Here is a 16402-nt window from a genome sequence, read left to right as displayed (position 1 = left end):
CTTTATGTTTGACTGGTCTCTAATTTCCTTTTTTTGATAAAATTTCAATTTGTTTGGATCTTAACCTATGTATTGAATTTGTGCAAATGCTTCCTTCCCATGCCCTTCATCTAGATATCTAATAATCACTGGCCAATGCCTTTAGAAGAACAGTATGTCAGTTTCCCATGTTATCTTACAACCTTAATTTCCATGTTGGTTTTCCTCTGGGGATTCAACTTTGCTTAGTTCTCTTCATCAGTAAATTTTTCAGTGTGTGCAAATTTACACTGGGCATGGCATATTTATGAAGTTATGTATACCAAGTCCAATTTCCTCCTCTAAATTTTCTTTACAGATATTCAAGAATTTTATGAGGTAACCCTGTTAAACTCTCAGAAAAGCTGTGAACAGAAAATACAAGAAGCAAATCAAGTTGCAGAGAAATTAGAAAAGAAAACCTTTCTTGTGTCACCCCATGAAAGTCTTCAACAAGCTTCAGTGGAGGTAAGCTTTTAAAACTGCTGAAAAAGGTAAATGATTTGGGGACCTATTGGTGGTAGTGGTAGTCATATGATGGCAATGATGATAATTATTCCAATGATTATGACATTGAATGTCAGAGCTGGAAGGAATCCCAGAAGTCATTTAAACCAACCCATATCTGAGTAGACTTTTCTCTACAGCATCTCCAAGTAGTTATTGAGGTGCCACTTGAAGATGGATGGAAAATTCATTCATCCTTTTTACCAATGATTGCATGTTTTAACTTGTTAGATGTTCATATGATCATGATTAATTGTAAACATCATTTTATTCTTTATATTATGTTATTAGTACATTAATTAGTATATTATGGAAATGTGGCAGTGGGTCATATGGTTTTATTTCTACACAGTTTTCTAGTAATGCAAATGAGAGAGTCAGGAGCCAAAAAATAATAGACTATAAAGTTTTACTGATTCTAATGAGGTGAATTTTATTAGGATACGTGGAAAGTTGATTATTTGGACACAAGTATAAGACAGGGAACATGACTAGATAGTAATTCATCTGAAAAAAATACAGTGATTTTAATGGAATGCAAGCTCAACACAAGTTAGTAAGGTGATATGGCAGTTAAAAAAGATATTGTGAAATTAGGAAGCATTAAGGGAGAAATAATGTCAGGACTTTGAAGGTTATAGTTCTGCTATACTCTGCCTTGGTCAGACCACATCTGAAGTTTATGCTTATTTCTTGGGCACCATATAATTTTTTGGGGGGGGCAGGGCAATGAGGGTTAAGTGACTTGCCCAGGGTCACACAACTAGTAAGTATCAAGTATTTGAATCCAGATTTGAACTCAGGTCCTCCTGAATTCAGGGCCGGTGCTTTATGCACTGTGCCACCTAGCTGCCCCACTCGGCACCATATTTCAAGAAGGAAATTAATGAACCACAGAATTTCCAGAGGAAGGCAACCAGTAGTAGACCCTAAGCACATGCTGTTTGAAGATGGATGTTTAACCTCGAATGAAAAAGATTGAATGCAGTGGAAGGGGATGATAGCCATATGTAAGGTGATATAGAAGAGGAATTATATTAATTCTCCTTGACCCTTTAGAGGAGCAGGACCAATGAATCAGTATCACAAAGAGCAAATATGGGACTAATGGAAAGAAACACTTCCTTATAATGAGAGCTTTCCAAAAGTAGAAGGAAAAGTTTGGTGGCATAGTGGATAGAGCACTGGACATGTATCAGGAAGATCCAAGTTCAAATCTAGCCAAAGACTCTTGCTGAGTCTGGGCAAGTCACTTAATCTCTATCTATAAAAAAATAATAGATATAAATGTATAAATACATACACTCATATAAATACACACACACATATATATGTATATATGTGTATACACACACACACACACACACACACACACACACATATATATATATATATATATATATATAATTATACCTACCTGAGATGAGATAATATTTTAAAGTGTTTGGCAAATCTTAAAGCATTATGTAAATATCATCATCATCATTTACCCTAGAAATTAGTTGGTTCCCATTCATTGGAGACTGTCAAATAACAGATGAATGACTATACAGGTATTGTGGGGAAGGAAGTGTTGGAAAATGTACACATACAATATATATATGCACAAAATATGTACATACATATATGATATGCATATATAAAAGCATTCAAAATTTCTTCAAAGATATAACAACAGAAATAAATTGATAGAAATAACTTAGTCAATAATTCTCTGCTTATAAATATCAAGTAAGACATAAAATAAAGAGCTATATGCTCAGCAAAGGTGTTTGCCCTTGTGATGGAAGAGATCAAGTGCATAATCCGAGATAAAAAGGGATTCTCAGTGGATGGTGAGTTCTTCCAGTGGCCCTTTGCCCCTGCTTTCCCTGAATCATTATGTTCATTGTTTTAGGTCCCAAGACATTGAGGAATCTCCTGGAGAAGATCTGTAATCACCCAAAAAAGTTTTGCTTGATTATTCTATACACATAGGAAGGAATAGGTAGATTAAGATTATCTATTGTCTAGATTATGAAATAAATCATGTGGTAGCCCATAGAGCTTTTCCATCAGTATTTATATCTGAAACAGAAAATATAAACAGCAAATTGGATCCAGCTGAACAAGAAGTTTATCCAAATTGAACAAGAAGAAATGTATAGGCTAGATCACCTTAAAAAATCGCCAAATTCCTTTAATGGTCCCATGGAAAGAAAGACCTATATTTTAAATGCCAATAGTCTATTGGCATTGATGTAGAGCAGTAAGACATGGAATACAATAGTCCTTGAATAATTAAAAGTGAATTTCACACAACAGGCAGTGGAGAAATGCATGGGAGGTTTGAACAGATTGCAATATATAACTAATGAAGAACCTCAAAGACCATTTATAAAAAGTGTCACTGAGGAAGTGTTTAATAGCAAGAAAAGTTGAGCTGGTCATGTGGCAAGGGTGAGGAATGGTTGATGGACAGCCTGCATGATTAACTACTGTACTGGAGATGTCTAAAAAAATTAGGGAGGCCTCAAGTATATAGGTAGATCTCTTGTGGCTAACTTATGAGAAACACCACACAGGATGGGAGGGCATGGATGGATTCCAATCTATATAATTGAAGAGAGTGCTCAAATCAATGAGATCATCAATCATTTGAATATGCTTGTCCAGGCACACACTGGATTGGATAGCTTCTGAAATTCCTTCCAATTCCGATATTATGTGATTCTGTGATACCTTCCAAGGAAGCCCATTTACCTTCTGGAGAGTTCTAATTATACTTACTTTGTACGCATTTACTATTTACTCCTGTGGCCATATGTCATTTGTCCAAGGCCAGTCTCATCGAGGGCAGGACCCATTTTGTTTTTGTTTTTGTTTTTGTACCTGAAGTGCCTAATATGAAGCCTGTGAAAGAAAAGGGGGTTAACCAATGCTTGTTTGCTTTGATTGCTCAGCTTAAGTACCACCTTCTTCATTAAGCTTTTGCTGGATAACCCCCCCCCCCAACAACTCTGAGTCCCCCCCCTCAAAACTACCTTGTATTCATTTGACACAAACCTAATTATACTCATATACAGAAATGCTGCCTCTCCCTCATTAGACTAAAACTCTTTGAGGGCAGGGGTAGTTTCACTTTTTTCTTTGCTTACCCTGTACTTAGTATAGTGTCTCTAACATAGTGAGCACTTAATAAATGTTTGTTAATTGACTGATGGATTGATGAGTGGTTTTTAAGTCCTGTCTCAATCTTTGTTGCTCTCTTCTTGATATATTTCAGATTAAGCATGTCTTTCCTAGTATGTATGTATTTATACACACATATACACATATATGCGCATATACACATACATACATGTGTATCCCCAAACTTCAATGAAAACCTATATATAAGCATTGACTCTAGAATTTATAAAAGATTATAGGATTTTATATTTAGATCTGGAAGGAAAATTAAAGGACCTGTATACTGATGTCTTTATCATACAGATGGGGAAACTGAGGTCCAGATAGGAGATCAAAGTGATTCTTTGATTTATAAAATAATTGATATGATCATAAGATCACAGGTGTGAGAGAGAAGAAATCTTAGAGGGCATCTAGCCCAAATTCATTTTATCAATGAGGAATCTCAGGCTCACGGTGGTTAAGTGACTTGAACAAGGTCATGCGAGTAATAAGTGCAGCAGCTAGGAATTTAACCCAGGTTCTCTGACTCTTTATTTCTGAATCACGTTGTTTTTGTACAGAACTAGAAAGGAATGGACAGACTAGCTTAAGCAACAATAATAAAAGTAATATATAATGATTTGTCACTTTAAGATTTATGAAGAACTACCCACAGCGGGAACAGAGGGAACTAGGCTGTGAAGGTCTAAGACTATAACAATGATACATTGACAGGCTATAGAAACTTAGACTAGAAATAAATGATAAATGAAGATGTTTTGAAACTAAGAATGGGAACCAGAAAGAGACATGTGCAGAAATGGCCAAATTTGTTCCCAGATTCACCTTATGACATGTAAACCCTAAAAACACACCTCCACGGAAAAAGGTACCCACCTCGGGGGTTGGCGTAGGACCCCAGGAACTCCAAATTAGGATAAGCCTTCCCCTGTACCTCCCAAAGGAGGAGATTATTATAATAAGTAGGACAGGCTCTCCCCTGTATCTCCCTAACGTGGAGATTTTTATAATGAGACTGATAACCAATTTATCCATACTATAAATACAACTGTCTTTCCTTTCCTTATTAGAGAGAGCAATTTCCAGTATTCTGGTTCTCTCCCTGTGGTCACTCACAGTATTGCAATAAAACTTGGGAAACTGTGAGAAAAAAAAAATATTTATGAAGAACTTTACTTATAACAGCTTTGTGAGAAGGTAGTACAAATTTTATTGTTTCCATTTTATAGATGAGGAAATAGACTCAGGGTGGATAAATTATTTGACTATTACTTGTTAGTATTGGAGCCAGCATTCTATCCTTAGTATTCTTACTTTAATGCCAACATTTTTACCACTACCTCATTCTGGTTTTTTATTAGTCTATGAGTGCTTAGGAACTCATGAGATTAAGTATGATGAATAAATTCATAAAAATAAGAAGACTGCTTAATAATAGCAAAAAGCATAGAAGAAAAGAATGATTGTAAAATATCTGGTCTTTGTGGTTCATTTGGTATCTTATGATTGCATCTAGTAGTTAAGAGGCTAGTGCTAATTATTGGTCATATATGTCTTGGGAAGATTACTTACAATATAACTACCAATCAATCCATCAGTCAAGTGTTATTTAAGAACCTACTATGAAACAGTCCCTACTGACAAGGGACAAGTATAAGAAGAGAGTGCATAGATGAGCATATGAGATATGGAAGGAGATATGGAAGCTGAAAGCCCTATTCCTGTGACCGCCCAAGCTTATGCTATATTTGTATTCCTCTTGGAAGAGATCATCACATACATATATATATATATATACATATATATATATATACATATATATATATATAATATAAGATTATTTTTTCTGCTTGTGGAAAAGGTAGAAGGAACTGATAAATGCCATTCTATATTCAGACTTATGAGAGAGAATGAAGAGTTGCTAGATGTATTATAAGAAGTAATAGAAGGGAACAAACTAGCAAAAGAGCCTGAGGAATTGAAGGAGAATGAAAGCCACTATCAAAAAGCAGATAAGTTAGGAAAATGTGACTCATGTGAAAAGGACAATAAGCCTTTGAACTACTGGATCCCTACACTAAGTACTTGACTGTCTATAGTGGTCGATTTTCAACTTTTTGAGGAGAAAGCAGCATCCCATTCCCCATGGAGCAATGAAAAATAGCTACAGATTCCTACAAGTATAAGGACTTCTTATTATACTGTTACTGACTCCCAGAGAAAGAGATACATTATTGTAATGAAGACTCCTTTCCAAGGGATATGTAAGAAACTGAATGTAGATCTGATGTGGCCAGTTAGGAGGCATGTTGTCTTTTTGGAGAATATATCTAAAATAGGGGAAGCCTTTAAAATACATAATATTTAGATTAATAGAAGAAATAGGTGATTTCAATAACTTGGTATCAGAAAAAAATAACCCAAACAAACAATTTTTCCCCAAAGGGGGAAAATTCTAGGATCAGATGTATTTACAAATTCTATCAAATGCTCAAAGAACATTTAATTCTAATTCTGTACAAACTGTAATAATAAGGAAAGAAAGCACATTTTGAGTTTAAAATGCCTGTGGGTAGTTTGAGACTTCCAAATGGTAGTTGGTGATGCAGGGCTATCACTTAGGAGAGACAGTAAGGCTGGCTATACAGATCAGGAAACCATCTGCATAGAGATAATAACTGGACCATGGGACTGATGGAATCACCAAGTGTGACAGTATAGAAGGAAAAGTGAAGAGGACCCAGAAAGAGCTGTGGGGGAATATCCATGCTTACAAGCTAAACTCAGCAAGGGCACTGAGGAGAAATATATAGGTAGGAGAAGAATCAGGCAAGCACAGTGTTAACAAACCTAGAAAAGAGAGAGTATCCAGTTGGAGGTGATCAACAGTATCAAAGGTGCAGAGGTCAAGAAAGATGAGGATTGAGAAAAGGCCATTTTGCATAGAGAAACAATAATTACTTGTGGATAGGCCAACCAATATAATAGAAATGATAGTATTACCTAAATTAATTTACCTATTCAATTCTATTCAAATAAAACTCTCAAAAGATAATTTTATGGAACTGGAAGAATAATAATGAAATTCTTATAATAATATGAATATTATATAATTCAAGGTCAAGAATTTCCAGGGTAATAATGAAAAAACTGGGAAGGAAGAGGGTCTGCCAGTATCACATCCAACTGTGGTATAAAAGCAGTAATCTCTAAAATGCTTTGGTACTGTCTAAAAAAGTTTAAAAGAAATGGAACAGATTAAGTATACAATACATTGAATCAAGTAAACACCATAGCATAACATTTTATAAACCCAAAGAACCCAATTACTGGGGAATCTGACTTTCTTTATGACAAAATCTTCTCTGAAAACTGGACAGCAATATCATAGAAATTAGGTTTAGACCAATACCTCATACCATACACCAAGATAAACTCCAAAAGTATGTGTGATCTGTATATAAAAGGTCACATCAAAAACAAATTACATGAACAAAGAATAAGTTACCTATCAGATCTATAGAATGGAAAATATTTCATCATCAAAAAAGTGACAGTCACACAAGAAAACATGGACAATTTTGATTATATTCAAATAAAAACCTTTTATATAATCAAATGAAATATAGTAAAAAGTAGAAGAAAAACAAGGAAGTAGGAAAAATTCTTGCAGATACTAACAATTTTCTCTGACAAAGGCTCCGTATCTGAGACATACAAAGAACTCATTCAAATTTATAAGACTAAGCAATTACCCAATAGATAAATGAAAAAAGTATATGCGCAGGGAATTTTCAGAGGAAAAAAACAACAACAAGCTATCATCAATCATATGAAAATGGCTCTAAATCATTAATAATCAGGTAAGTGCAAATTGAAGCAACTTCAAAGTTCCATTTCATCTCTATCAGACAGCAAAGATGACAAAAGAGGAAAATGACAATTGTTGGAGGGCTTGTAGGAAAGCAGGTATACTGGTGCAGTGTTGGTGGAGCTATGATTAGTTTAGCCATTTAGAAAGGCAATTTGGATCTATGCCCAGAAAGTTACCAAACTATGCATACCATTTAACTCAGATATACCATGACTAGGCCTACACTCAAAAGAAATCAAAGAAGGAAAACAAGGGTTTATATACACAAAAATATTTATAGCAAATCAGAAGCAAAGGGGGTTTCTTCCTACTGGAAAATGGCTAACCAAAAACTATTATGTAAATGTAATGGGATATTATTTTCACAAGGAATGATTAGACAATTTCAGAATAAAATATGAAGACTTCTATGAACTTATTCAGAACAAATTGGGCAGAACTAGAACAATTTATACAGTAATAATATTGTAAATAGAAACAACTTTGAAACATGTTTAGAATTCTGATAAATTCCATGATAAACCACAAGTCCAAAAGAATGAAGATGACATATGACCCAACTCCAGATAGAGAGGTAATGCATTTAGAAATTAAAAAGACACATATTTTTGGACATTGCTATAGGTTACCAATGGAACTTTTTTTAAAAAGAGTTTTTAGATGTAACATTTATTGCTTTTGAAGAATTAATTTTTTTATATTACATTCAGTTCCTTATGTATCACACTATAGACTTTGCTCATATAATAATGAAAAGTTAAGAAAGAACAGTAGACATAGCCACAATTTCTTATGGATTATATAGTATTCCTCATCTGTGGTTAATGACTTTTCTAATGGTGTTCCATCAACTCTCCTTTGGAAATAGGTCATTGTATTTAATCTTAGTTCTGATGAATTTTGGTATGGTTTTTATTTACATTATCATCATCATTATTTATATTGTTTTCCTGGTTCTGCTTTCTCTTCCCTATATCAGTTCTTGTATCTTCCTAAATTTCTCTGAATGTCTCATATTTAAAAGTTTTATGTTGAAATAATATTCCATTACATTAATAGCCATCTCTCTACTACATTTGCATTAACTCCCTTGGGCTGCTCCCCTTACTCTTTCTCATATTTGTGGGTTGAGTATCAATAGGGTGGCTGTTCCCTTAAGTTCTAGAGGTAAACTTTTAGGTATATACTTCTAAAACTATAGCCCACAAGCCTCATGAGCATGCTGCCTGTGTGTAATCATCCAACAGACAGAATTAGCTCTCAGCAAAGGGATTTATTATGTTGGAAGAGTTTCTATGAAACATTCTACCTCCAAACCTAGGCTATATCCCACAAATTTACTTGGTAGCCATGGAAAGAATACTCAATCTTAGAGTACAATGGTAATAAGGCCCACATGTAGGTGATAGGTGTAAGAAGGTTACATACACATACACAGTATAAAATATGTTCCTCTGGATATTTCAGCATATATGGGAACTGTATTTCTATCTTTGACCTCTTTGGGTTACATGCACAGAATGATATTAGTCCAAAGGGTATGAACACTTAGGTAACTCTTCTTGCTTATGCCCAGTTGTTTTCCAAAATGATTGGAACAATTTACCACAACATCACCAGTGCATTGGTATGGAATGAAAGAGAAGGAAGAAAGAAAATAAGCATTTATTAAGAACTTATCTGGCCCTGGATTCAGGAGGTCCTGAGTTCAAATCCAGCATCAGACACTTGACACTTACTAGCTGTGTGACCCTGGGCAAGTCATTTAACCCCAATTGCCCCACCAAAAAAAAAAAAGAAAAGAAAAGAAAAAAAGAACTTATATGTCAGGCACTATGCTAAACAAAATGAAATTTCAAAGCTTCATGGTAGAGGGGAAGGAGTGGGGAGGAAGCAGGTCCCCAGTGTTGTGGCATAGTTCTGAATGCCAGAAAATCTTGGCCAGGGTAAGAGGAAAATGGAACAAAAAAGCATTTAGTGATGTGGATAGAGTGCTGGACCTGGAGTGAGGAAGACTCATCTTTTGGGGTTGAAATTCAGCCTCGGACACTTACTAGCTGTGTGACCCTGGGCAAGTCACTTAGGCCTGTTTGTCTCAGTTTCCTCATCTGAGATAGAAAAAGAAATGGCAAAACCCTCCAGTATCTTTGCCGACAAGGCCCCAAATGAGGCCATAAAGAGTCAGACATGACTGAACAACAAATCTGCTCTATATCCTCAGCACTTTGCAAAGGGTTGGGTATATAAATAGAAAACTGATATAATCCCTTTTCTTAAGGAGCTCACATTATCATTTGAGAAAGTAAATAAATGAAGGCTCACGTTTATATTTAGTTCATGACAGATGGAAAGGTCAGCAAAGTACTTAGGTTTTGGTGAGGAAAGATGGAAGCCAATGCTAGGCACTGAAGATACAAAGGAAAAAAGTAATTACTCCCTGGCCTAAGGAGCTTACAGTCTAGTGGATGATGACTTGTCCAGTGTCACCCAGTTTTTCTGTGGCAAAACCTAGGTCAGAAATAGTAGGTATTAATCTACAGGGTGCCACATTTCATGAGTAGTAACTTGATTTAAAAAAAAATTATATTACATGTACAAAATGCATTCACTTCCTAACTTGCAAAAGAAATTAGAAATCTGTGAAACTAATTGTTTAATGAAGCTCACTCACTGTAAACTGCTTTGCTAAAAAGTAACATTAACTCATCTAATGTAAATTATCTATGAATAATTTACAGTAAACTTCTTAGGGTTTACCTCATCTCACCTTTCAACTAGTGTAGTTTCTGCTGTGATACTGTATATTCCATAGAGGTGATACCACTTCACTTTACTACTTAATATATTCCAAATGATGATGAAATGGGATAATATTCATACTTACTAGAATTATCTGACCTCATCTTTGCTAAGGTTATGCTTTTTGGGTGGTGTGGGAGTAGAGAGGGAGGCATGTGGAGGCATGGCTCAAGGACATTTAGCATTGATACTGCTAACATAACTTTACTGATCAGACTCCTATTCACATGAATGAAAGATGCTCTAATTCTCAAGTTTATGCATACTGGGCTAGAAACATACCCTTTAGTCTCTTCTAATTTGGATTCAGAGAAAAAAAGAGTTCCTAGTCTTGGGAAACACTGTGAAGGAGGCGGTTAAGCATGACAAAAATGTTTTATGAATTGTGGTCGTTAGCAGATCACCATATCCTTTTAAAGTACTTATTATGTAGGAAGAATATGAGGCCATTATGAGCTAAAATGAGGTGATATAGTTTGACATTCTTCCTTGTATATTTAAATGAGTAGCAGCTTTTGATACCATTAATCACAGATGCTGTTAGCTCATTAATAATCTTTGTATAAAATGGAATGGATGGAATACAACTGTGTTTTTGCCATTTACAGAAGGTAATAGGTGATGATTGCTTATCTTCTTGGCAGGGGTTCTTAACCTGGGGCCTGTGAACTTAGGAAAAAAATTGGAAAGTTGTATTTCAATAGAATTAGTTCCTTTGTAATTCTATGTATTTTGTTTTATACATTGAAAAAAAACTTATTCTGAGGAATCTATTGGTTTCATCAGACTGTCAGAAGGGTACCACAGAAGTTTAAGAATCCGCCTGTTAAAGGATTCTTTCTTTTCCTTCCTTCCTTCCTTCCTTCCTTCCTTCCTTCCTTCCTTCCTTCCTTCCTTCCTTCCTTCCTTCCTTCCTTCCTTCCTTCCTTCCTTCCTTCCTTCCTTCCTTTCTTTCTTTCTTTCTTTCTTTCTTTCTTTCTTTCTTTCTTTCTTTCTTTCTTTCTTTCTTTCTTTCTTTCTTTCTTTCTCTTTCCTTCCCTCACTTCTTCCTTCTTTCCTTTCTCCCTCCCTCCCTCCCTCCCTCCCTTCCTTCCTTCCTTCCTTCCTTTCTTTTCTTCCTTTCTTCCTTCCTTCCTTTTCTTCCTTTCTTTCTCCCTCCCTCCCTCTCTCTCTTTCTTCTTCCCTTCCTTCCATCATGCTTTCCTTCCTTTTTCATTCTCCACAGCTGCTAAATTAAAGTTTCTAAAATATTGACTTGACCATGTCTCTCCCTTGCTCAAACAACTCCAGCAGTTCCCTGTTGTACCTAGAATAAAATACAAACTATTTTGTTTGGGATATCATAGAAGTATGAGGTTAGAGTAGTTGACTTGTCTTGGGCAAGGGATTGAACTAAATGGCCTTAGATAGAAAAGTCTCATACTACCAGAAACCTTTTGACATTGAGAAGTTCACATTAAAGGGGAGGGGGGGAAATGCATACCAGCCCTGAAAATAATCTGGTGAAAGAACATGATATTTTTGGGGCGTGGGTTTAATAGTGCTGAAATGATAATTAGTGTAATAGTAAAAATGGTGGGGACTATTAGTATACTGGAATAATCACATTTAGATCCTATCTATGGGACTTTATTATTAGAAACATTAGAATTCCCACATTACTGAGAGGCAGCCATTGTGGGATGGAAAGAATAACAAGAACTCAAATGAGGTAAAATCCCAAAGAGATAATAGAAAAAGAGTCTAATCCCTAATGCCTAATGTGCTCATTCAACACTTCCTTCCCCACCCCATGGGCAGGGCTGCATAAGTCAACCTACTGGTTTGCAATATGATTATTTTTCCCCCACTCCCTTCTCTCTGTTTAGGGAAAAACCAAAAGGCTTGTTCTGGCTGGGACAGCAGCATGGTAGTATTCTGTGCTATTAGAGAACTGAGAAACAGAGAACTGAGGCAGGACGTGTGTGTGTGTGTGTGTGTGTGTGTGTGTGTGTGTGTGTGTGTGTGTGTGTGTGTGTGTGGTTGTATGACACTCCACTAAACCTGCAGGAAAGAGCCCAGTATCTAACTGGGGTCAGTTCTGTTGACTCCCAAAATTACTTTGGGTCAGAGAGCAAGGCTAGAGAACCATAAATTCCCTATGGTAGGAAGCTGAAATGTCTTTGAGTGCAGCTCATGGGGAAACTACCACCAAAGTGAAAAGAATCAGAAAATGGGCAATAAGGCAAACTAAGGGGGAAAAAAACAGAAATTACCAAAGCTCTCAGGAAGAAAACTCAGTTAAAGACCTAGGATTTGAGAAGATAACCCAACAGGGAAGATAATAATAGAATGGAGTATGGCCTCCAAATCAGCTAAAATGATCCAGCCATCTGTGAATAAACATTATAAGTCAAAGGAAAATGAACCAATACCTGATAAATCAGAGGACCCTGTGAATTCCCAAGAAAGCTTGGGACCATAACTTGATGTTACTAAATGATTTAAAAGAGAAATGAAAATGATGCATGTAGGATTTATGGCCTGTGTAACAATTATAATTAGCAGAATTGAAATACTTGAAAACCTGGTGGCATCTCAGCAAAGAAACAAAAGAGAGAAATAGATTGGGAATGCAAATTTGCAGAAAGATAATATGGAAGAAGATAAGCAAAGAGCAATAACTTTAAAAGAAAACATGATTTACATATAAGCAAAACATTAATCTTGAAGAGAGTATGCATAGAAACAATTTAAGGATTATAGCTCTCCCTGAAAAAATGACATCTAAAAAACCCGAACATCTTAATGCAAGAAATAGCATAAGAAAACTGCTCAGAACTTCTTACCATGGAAAAAAAAAGTACCAGTTGAAAGAATCCTCAAATTTCATCCAAAATAAAACAAAAATTAAAAAGCCTATGCTGCAAATTTCAAGATACATAGTATTTAAATATAACAATTCTGATAACAACAAATCTCCAAGTGACCAGGAAGAAGATATTTAAATTTAAAGGAAAGGAAATTCAAATAACATAAGACAATTCTTCACCCACCATAAACTGTGAGAGGGAATGGGATATAGTATTTCTAAGAGCAGAGGAGCTCAAGATGGAACCACAGTGACCTATCCTGCAAACCTGAGTCTAATCATTAATGAAAAAAGGACTTTCAATAGACAGAGGAATTTTTATTATTTCTAGGAAGAAAACCATACTTGAACAAAATATTTCCTTCAGGATCATGAATCAAAGAATGAAAGTCTAGAATAGACAGAAAGGGAAGATAAATAATGAAGAGAATGAAGAAAAATCCTTTTCAAAAAGATATAGCAAGGGGGCAGCTAGGTGGCATAGTGGATAAAGCACTGGCCCTGGATTCAGGAGGACCTGAGTTCAAATGTGACCTCAAACATTTAACACTTTCTAGCTGTGTGACTGTGGGCAAGCCACTTAACCCTTCTTTCCCCATTAAAAAAAAAAAAAGGTACAGCAAGCAAAATCTTAAAAAAATGAACAAGACAAATAGAAGGAGAAGGAATAGGGATTTTATTTGATTACTTGAAAAGTAAAAATGAAGGGGAAATTAAATAACTAGGTAAAAGCAAACAAGAAAAAAGGAATTAATAAATCAATTAGACAAAACCAGGGGAAAAGGTAACAAATAGGAAGAAGACATAGACTTGAGGGTGAGGGGAAGAGAGCCAATAGTAATAGGGTTATCTTAAAATAGATTAAGCTCAAATAACTGAAAAGGTAAAGTATTTATAGAGGAAGAAGCAAAAAAAAAATTTGAAAAGATGTTAGTGAGGAATGGAGAAAAATTATAAGCCTAACTCTGATAAATTTAAATTTGAAAGGATTAAACAAACCATTAAAATATGAGTGGCAGACTGGATAAAACAAAACAAAACTAAAGCCTTACAATTTATTGCTTACAAGAAACACACCTAAAAACCAAAGACATATACAGAATAAAAATGAGGCAATAAAAAAAAAAGTTGCTATGCATTTAGCGAATATCTCCCCCCACGCCCCAACAACAACAAAAACAAACTGGAGTTGCAATCTTGCTGTTAGAAAAGCAAAGATATTCAAAACATAAAAAGGGATAAACAAAGAAACTACATTATCCTGAAAGGAACCATAGACATAATATTAATAACAAACTTACATGTTCCAAGTGCCTTAGCATCAAAATTTATAAAAGAAAACTTAAATGAAGTACAAGAAGACATAGACAATCATACAATAGTCACAGGAGTTTTCAATATCTCTCTGTTTTGGATAAGTCAAAAATAATTAAAAGTAAAAATAAAGAACTGAATACATTGCTGGAGAAACTAGAGATAAAACATTGTGTCTTCTAAAAGAGATTGCTAAAGTATATACATATTTATCAGCACCATATGGAACTTTTACAAGAAAGTTGTCATATATTAGGTTACAGAGAAGTTGCAAATTAATATTAAATGGCAGAAATAGTAAACATATCCTTTATAGACTGTAACAGGGTAAAAATAAGGAGCACAAACAAAAGGCACAGACCCAAATGGAGGTTTAATGAAATCCTAAATGATGAGTGGGTCATGTAATAATTTATATAAATAATTCACAATTATTAGAAAAAATGATAATGATGAAATAACATAACAAAATTTGTAGGACCATAAATTACTCCTTGGGGGAAAAGAATATTCCTACAAATATACATGGTTGAAATTGCAAAGGAAAGAAGTAATAAACTATTTATGTATGTATTTAAAAATTAGAAAGTTGTAAACTAAGTAAATTAAAATAAACACAATCAAGATGTTAAAAATTAGAAGATAAATTTGAAACAAAATTTTAAAAGTCATGAGAAACTTAAAACTAGTTATTTGAAAATACCAATAAAATGAATAAACCTTTAGACAACGGGGCAGCTAGATGGTGCAGTGGGTAGAGCACCGGCCCTGGATTCAGGAGGACCTGAGTTCAAATCCAGCCTCAGACACTTAACACTTACTAGCTGTGTGACTCTGGGAAAGTCAATTAACCCCAATTGCCTCACCAAAAAAAAAAAAAAAAATTAACCCCTCCCCCCCAAAAACACCTTTAAACAATCTGATTTAAAGGAAAAGGCTAGAAAACTAAATCAACTATATAGCACATGGACTAGGTGAAATCAAAACAAAACTAGAAGAAATTTTTAAAAAATCAGAACCTGTTAATCACAGTTATAGCCTAACAAAACTCAAAAAAGAAAAGAGATAGAGTAATACCTTCAATAATGTAAAATACACAAAATGACAGAAGATCAGATTTTTAAATAGCTCAATCTCAGAAAAGGAAAAAGAACTAGTTATAAAGAAACTTCATGTTCAGTTGTTTTTCAGTTATGTCTAACTTAATGACTGCATTTGAAGTTTTCATGGCAAAGATACTACAGTGGTTTGTCATTTCCTTCTCTAGTAAAGAATCCCCTAAAGGAAAACAAAACAAAAAACTACTTTTGGTCCCAATGAATTCCAAGGAAAATTCTATCAAACTTTTAAAGAACAATTAATACCCATACTAGACACATTATTATTTAAAATTAAGATTATGCCTCATAGGATTCTTTTTAGGACACAAACACAGAATAGCCCTAACACTTAAACCAGGGAAGAATAAAACACAGAACTATAAACCAACATAATGAATATCAACAAAAAAATTTTAAAGAAAATCCTGTCACACAGGCTAAGAAATCCTTCATGCAATGTAATATTTATATCATGAATGCAATGATGGGTTAGCATTAATAACAAATTAAAAACAATGATTATATTAAAATATAAATTCCCCAAATCATATGATTATCTCAATAGATGTAGAAATAAACCTTTTATGAAGCACAACACTCATTTATGGTAAAAAACAAAAAAACACCAAACTACAAAATATCAGCATAGAGGGAGCTTTTCTAATATAAAATCATCCATCTAAAACTGAGCAAGATCATATGCAGTGAGGATACATTAGAACATTTCCCTGTGTATATACGAATAAAGCAAAGATGTTTTTTCTC

The 16402-nt window shown here is 34.6% G+C and overlaps 1 protein-coding gene across 1 annotated transcript in view; it reads left to right on the top strand.

The window, feature by feature from the left end:
- The window catches only part of DLG2 (discs large MAGUK scaffold protein 2), a 2692860-nt gene that overhangs the window by 352915 nt on the left and 2323543 nt on the right, over positions 1-16402 (top strand). Inside the window, exon 3 of the mRNA XM_043992745.1 lies at positions 338-486. Within this exon, the coding sequence (XP_043848680.1) occupies positions 338-486 (149 nt within the window). The remainder of the gene's footprint in view (positions 1-337; positions 487-16402) is intronic.

The sequence above is a fragment of the Dromiciops gliroides genome, chromosome 3, assembly GCF_019393635.1.
Source record: "Dromiciops gliroides isolate mDroGli1 chromosome 3, mDroGli1.pri, whole genome shotgun sequence".
Taxonomy (NCBI): Eukaryota; Metazoa; Chordata; class Mammalia; order Microbiotheria; family Microbiotheriidae; genus Dromiciops; species Dromiciops gliroides.
The sequence above is the reverse complement of the archived record's forward strand: the minus strand, read 5'-3'. Positions and strand labels throughout refer to the sequence as shown.